Source organism: Anastrepha obliqua, chromosome 1 (assembly GCF_027943255.1).
Source record: "Anastrepha obliqua isolate idAnaObli1 chromosome 1, idAnaObli1_1.0, whole genome shotgun sequence".
Lineage (NCBI taxonomy): Eukaryota > Metazoa > Arthropoda > Insecta > Diptera > Tephritidae > Anastrepha > Anastrepha obliqua.
The window spans coordinates 62,793,717-62,800,297 of record NC_072892.1 but is presented as its reverse complement, the minus strand read 5'-3'; the positions used below and the strand labels follow the sequence as shown (position 1 = coordinate 62,800,297).

The window sequence follows — 6,581 nt, the reverse complement described above, 5'->3', positions numbered from 1 at the left end:
TTACTAAATATTATACTAAATTAAATTAATCAAACATCCGCATATTAATAATTGTTTGCTTTACAAAAATGAAAAACCTCGGTATTACCTTGGGATATTCTGTGTTTTTTCTCAATATTTTATTAGAAATTAAAAAAACAATTATTACAATAACTTATTATCCTCATCCTGTTAACTCAACAACGCGGGCCGGATCTTGGCTTGCTGTAACATTTGCATCCAGTTCGATTTATCCTTCGCTTGAGTTCTCCAGCAACGTATGCCAAATAGTTCAGCGTCCTGATCTACGCCATCCAACCATCGTCGTTTTGGTATTTCTTTGCCTCTACTTCTTCTGCATGCCCAATAGAATTTTCGATGTGTATTCGTGTATTTCCGCCATGAAAAAGCTTTTCATGCCGTTCGGAACGTGTACGTCCCTCCATTTGTGGAACAGCATCAGGAGGCACACCACAAATAGGAGGAGGAGCTCAGCTCAGCTTTAAAAGCTGACAAACTAATTTATAATAAGGGACGTGGCACCTTCCATACAAATTAATATTTGAAACTTACATATTCCTGGAATCATTTGTGCCTGAATACTTGGTACAAGGGCACAAAATATGAATGCCTTAGCAGTTCAGAGAAGTGAGCGGCATTGGACGAGGAAGCGTGGCCCCTCTCAAATCCATAGAATACCAAAGCCATGATACTGCCGAAAAGTAATCGGGAATTGGTGAAGCGAGCACAACAAACAAAAATTAAGTACCGAAAAAATATAATCCAACAGTATTTAGTTGTTACCTGCTCACTAATATTACAAGTCTTCCAAATTTCATGACATGATATATTACGTTAACGTTGAGATACAACTCGGAAATACGAGGTACTTAAAAAAATGTTTGGGAATTTGTTTTTTAAAAAGTGCCAAATTTCTTCGTCAAGTACTAAAAGACTGTGAAAAGCGAAATTCGGATTTCGAATCAAAGATTTTTGTGATTAATTTTTTTTCGCAAGCTAAAAATGTTTCGAAAATGCTACAAATTTTTTTATTTTTTCTTTTCAAATTTTTACTTTATATCTGTTTTTAATTTTTCCATTTTTAATTATTCTAATTTTGTATTTTTATTTTTTATTTTTAACATTTTTTTGTTTTGTTTTTTGATTTATAACCCTAAAAAGCTGAAGGAAAAAGCTTTCTAGAACAGGTAGTTTCCGATTTCTGTAAAATTTCATAAGTATTTTGCACATTTTTTAGGGTACGTCTACCAAATTTCGCCCCATATTTGACTTTCCTTCCGTAGAGAAATAAATAAATTATTTTGTAAATATCTAGATTCATGCATTGTTGAGCCACCAAGCTTTTTTGGCAGCTATTAATTTTGAAATTAAACACTTTTATTTTTAAACCACTTTATAATTTATTTTTCACAGAGTTTACGCGTTCGTGTGTTTGTTACAAAGTTTTAGTTCACCGGCCACAGCTGATGTCAAGATTCAAGTCTCGAAATATTTGCTTAGCACAGCTTATATATAATGTATGTACATAAGAATGCGTTGATACGAACGTTAGGAAAATGACAAATATAGGATAATGTGTATTAATATAATTCAAGGACAAGTACAAGGATTAGGGTGACCAGGTGTTACGAGTTAAAAATATTACAATCTTATAAGTTAGACTACAATACTAAATTATTAAATAAAAACTATACAATTAAGCCTATACTTAAATTATGTCATGTAAATTAGGTGCTGCTCCCAACATCCTCCCCTCCGTTGAAAGTTCAGGGCTTTCAACTGATTCCTTAGTCGGAAGGAGGCACAATTTAATAACAGCTCGACGTGTAAGGCCAGTGGATGTACGTAGAACAGCTACTCGTGCAACACCGTCCTCACCAGTAATAACTTCGACGACGCGCGCAATAGGCCACTTAAGAGGCGCTTTAATGCATACAATATCGTTGATTTGCACATTGGGGTGAGGGGTGCGCCATTTTGCTCTTTGTTGAAAAAGAGTGAGGTATTCTTCGCTCCACCGTTTCCAAAATAGTTGTTAGAAGTATGTGACACGCTGCCAGTGACCGAGTGGATTGTAATTCAAATGCGTGATGTTAGGCTCAGGAGCAGCTGTAAGCGGGCCGCGGGCCTGGAGTTAAAACATCAAGGTCTTCTGGATTTTCTGAAAGAGGTACAAGAGGTTAATTATAGCAGAGATTTGACATACCAATGTACGCAGTTCATCGAAACCAAGAATTGCAGAGCCAAGAGTGCGGTACAGGTGCTGTTTAGCCATTTTTACTGCGGCTTCCCACAAGCCGCCGAAATGTGGTGAACGAGGTGGTATGAATCGCCAGTCGAAACCATTGTTGAGATAGTGAACGTGAACCTTACTGCGGTGCTCTTGGCTTAGGAGTAGGCGTTTTAGGTCTCTCAACTCGTTCTTAGCGCCTACGAAATTGGTTGCGTTGTCTGACCAAATACAGCTTGGCATGGCGCGTGTTGTCGTAAATAGCTTGAGAGCTTCCAAAAAAGCACCTGTTGGAAGGTCCCTCACTAGCTCCCTCCATACGGCCTTGGTTGCGAAACAGATGAAGACGCTGATATAACATTTCTGGGGTGACTTATTGCGGGTTTCGGGTTTGAAGTAAAATGGGCCGCAGTCGTCCACTCCTGTGACGATGAAGGCTCGTGAGGCCTGAATGCGCTCCTTAGGCAAATCGGCCATGATGTGCTCAAACGATTTTCGAGCTATTGTTGATAGTGCAGACCGTTTAGAATTTCTGGTGCCTCTAAGGTGTCGCGCGTCATCGAATTTAAGGAAGGTTTCCCTTTCTGCATCAGAAATGTGATGAAGGTCCCGCCATAAAATGCACTGGAAAATGTTGTCGGCTGCAGAGACGCGAACGCAACGATACATCTTGCAAATGTCTCCAATAAGTGCAACGGGAAAAGTACGAAAGCGAATAAGAATATCAAAAAGTTTGGGTTGTATGGTCGGCCTCGCCATTAGAATCTCGTTTAATGAGAGGCCCGAAGTTGTGACAGCAGAACCATCCAAAACGACCCTGAGCTTTGTTGTGGAGCTATCTTCCTTGCGCTCAAGGCTCTCAAATCGTCGCTTTGCTTGTGTGTATGATTCGCCTAATGATTCTGTGCCGAGTTTCCAAGGTAAGCGAACCGAGTACTCGCCTGAAGGTAAACGCGAAACATTTTGCTGAAAATGCGCCTCGCAGTCGAGCTCCTCCCTTGTTGTTTTAGTGATTGGCTCAAAAACGTGATCTACTTCCCAGAAGCGACGCACCAAATCGTCTAGTCGGGTATCAGAGTCGATGTCTCTCGAAGACCTTTGATTGGCCACAAATGACGAAAGCTTAGAAGTCTGTTGGCCACCACCTGATATCACCCAACCGAGAAGAGTTTTTTGAAGAACCGGAAATCCGGCCCCAATTGTATCTGCCCAACGCAGAGAAGTTCGAAAAATAGTCCTGCTCCGATAAGCAAGTCAATACGCTGAGGTATGTTGAAATTGGGATCAGCTAGTTGGATGTTCGAAGGGACGTTCCAGTCCGCGATGCTCACTGAAAAACCAGGCTGATTGTCAGTGATTGTTTGAACAACGACGGAAGTGATGTGCGTTGAGAAATCTGAAGTCCGCGACTTCAGTACGACATTGACCGAATAGCCTTCAGTTGACAGGTTGGCATCCCCGATGCCCGAAACTGCCGCCGAATATTTGGTCCTACGAAGTTGTAATTGATTAGTAAAACGATTTGTAATAAAGTGAAGCTGGGAACCCGAATCCAAAAGCGCCCGACATGGCACGAAGGTACCAGCACGATTTTTGACAAAAATGACTGCAGTGGCTAGAAGCACAGCATCAGACGGAGATCTCGAAGTGAAGGCATGGCCAGGGACAGATGATGTTGCAGCTATGGTGTTTGATTTCAATGTGGGTGGTTGCATGACTGGGCCTGATATAGAAGTTGAAGCAGAAGATGTGCGGTCAAAATGCAAAAGCGTATGGTGTTTCAATTGGCAAGCTCTACAGGGTCCAGATTTGCAATCTCTCATTTGATGGCCACCCTTTAGACAGTTAAGGCAAAGCGAGAGCTTCTTGGCTTCCTTTTGGCGAAGATTTGGAGAAAGAGTGGAAAATTGCTGACAGTGGTAAATTCTATGATCAGGGCACCGACAAAACGCGCAACCACCTACTGAGGCATTCGAAACGACAAATGATTTTCTTTTATTTGTACTTACAGTTTTACCGTTTCTGTCAACTTGATCCGTTTGGGTTTGTATGGCATGCTCCACATTTTCGAGGGTACGACACCGCTTTTCCAAAAATGCAGCTAACTGATCCCACGACGGCAGTTCGTTGCTTGATGAATTTTCTTCCCACTTGGATTGAGTAGCCTTGTCCAACTTCTGGATTAGTAATTCAACTATAATGCAGTCAGCGATTTGTTCTTGTGACCCAAGCGATTGCAACGCGCGTATGTGTGATGTAACCTTGTCCGTCAACTCCCGCAACCTGCTTGCGGATGCATCTGCCCTGTCCAGCCCAAAGATCTGTCTGATGTGTGCCTGAAATATAATTCGCTTGTTATCAAAACGTTTTTTGAGTAAATCTAATGCATTTTTATAATTAGTTTCATTTATCTCCAGAGATTGGATAGTATCCAAAGCAGCACCACTCAAGCAGGAACGCAGGTATTGCAGCTTATCACTTTGCGTTAGGTCGCCATCGTTGTCAATGACGGAGGTGAACATCGAGAAAAAGTTGCTCCACTCGGTGTACGCGCCACTAAATTTCGGTAGCATTAGCAAAGGCAGGCGAGAACGATTGGCATTCACGATGATCGACTGCGAGTCACCAGTGTTCGCTCTAAATGTCGAGCAGTGCTGACCTGTGCTACGTCTCCCAATCTCTCGTTGCAGGTTCGCCTTAAGTTTCACTAATGTAGCATCGAATTTGCAGGGCAGGTCACTGGCAATAGATTCAAAATCCATTTCCTCTAAACTGGTGTGAGCGGCGGTGAATGTTGCTTTCAAATCTCCCACTGATTCCATGATTGCTGCCAAGCCGTACTCATCCATGCCTTGTAGCATTTCGGTGTTCATCTCTGCTGCTGTATGCTGAAGTCGATTAAAGACTGACCTTGTTTTCAGCTTTAAAAACGACACGCGATCTGAAGACGGTTGCCCACTCGTTGGTGCAGTAATTGGTGAATCGCCTCTAATGAAGGTACCATTACCTGGACTGAACGACATGTTGAACGTTGGACTTTTAAAATTAACTGACCGGTTATATTGATAGCGCACGAATTTATAGGCACGGTTCTATGTACACGGAAACCGTTGAAAAAGTTAGTAAATAGAAATATAGGTAGCGATTTCAACTGTTTTGTTTTACAAGTCCCGCACAAAGTTAACAAACGGCTTTATTTATTGGGTAGGTATTAAACGACTACGCGACAATAATTAACTACCGTAACACGAAAGTTAGTAAATAGAAATATATGTTGCGATTTCAACTGTTTTGTTTTACAAGTCCCGCACAAAGTTAACAAACGGTTTTATTTATTGGGTAGGTATTAAACGACTACGCGACAATAATTGACTACCGTAACACGATATTTTCGAAGGGATAACAAATGTTATTATATTGAATAATAATTTCTATTTTACACAATTAAAACACACGAAAATCACGTCGGGGTCACCAAAAATGTTGAGCCACCAAGCTTTTTTGGCAGCTATTAATTTTGAAATTAAACACTTTTATTTTTAAACCACTTTATAATTTATTTTTCACAGAGTTTACGCGTTCGTGTGTTTGTTACAAAGTTTTAGTTCACCGGCCACAGCTGATGTCAAGATTCAAGTCTCGAAATATTTGCTTAGCACAGCTTATATATAATGTATGTACATAAGAATGCGTTGATACGAACGTTAGGAAAATGACAAATATAGGATAATGTGTATTAATATAATTCAAGGACAAGTACAAGGATTAGGGTGACCAGGTGTTACGAGTTAAAAATATTACAATCTTATAAGTTAGACTACAATACTAAATTATTAAATAAAAACTATACAATTAAGCCTATACTTAAATTATGTCATGTAAATTAGGTGCTGCTCCCAACATGCATATTTCCACCTACTTCGTTGTTCACAAACGATTTTTTGTTTCTGCTTTCATTATCTGAAAACTTTGCTATTTTTGCTTTTCATAATAAATTCTTTTTTCACCTGCGCCCAATCCAACCAAAAATAAATCGCACTGACCCACAGTTGATTGGCTGTTACTCTTATCGAATTGAGCCAGACCAGGCACACATATACATTTACTTTTTACATATTCATATTTAAAATCAATTGAACTTTTCATAATTCTCTTATAAAAAACATGAATAACACATTGGCTGACCGAATTTTTTGGCTTAAGTGCTGGCACACCCTGGGCAAGTTTGTGGCTTAAATCTTTTGTTTAGTGCATTTTTTCACTCCTCTCATTTTAGCTGTATATGTAGAGGTGAGGGAGTTGATATTTCATACATTGATTTATTTTTATAAATAAACTATTAATATTAGGG

General features: G+C 40.0%; 1 protein-coding gene across 1 annotated transcript; it reads right to left on the bottom strand.

The window, feature by feature from the left end:
- Positions 1 to 3,381: 3,381 nt before the first annotated feature.
- On the bottom strand, positions 3,382 to 5,253 carry LOC129253248 (uncharacterized). The gene has a single exon (XM_054891550.1). It carries the CDS (start codon positions 5,251 to 5,253, stop codon positions 3,382 to 3,384), a length of 1,872 nt encoding a protein of 623 aa, XP_054747525.1.
- Between the last annotated feature and the right edge of the window lie 1,328 nt (positions 5,254 to 6,581).

What these genes read in the sequence shown, in the direction of transcription:
- LOC129253248 (XM_054891550.1), bottom strand. Translation starts at nt 5,253, where the DNA reads ATGTCGTTCAGTCCAGGTAATGGTACCTTCATTAGAGGCGATTCACCA.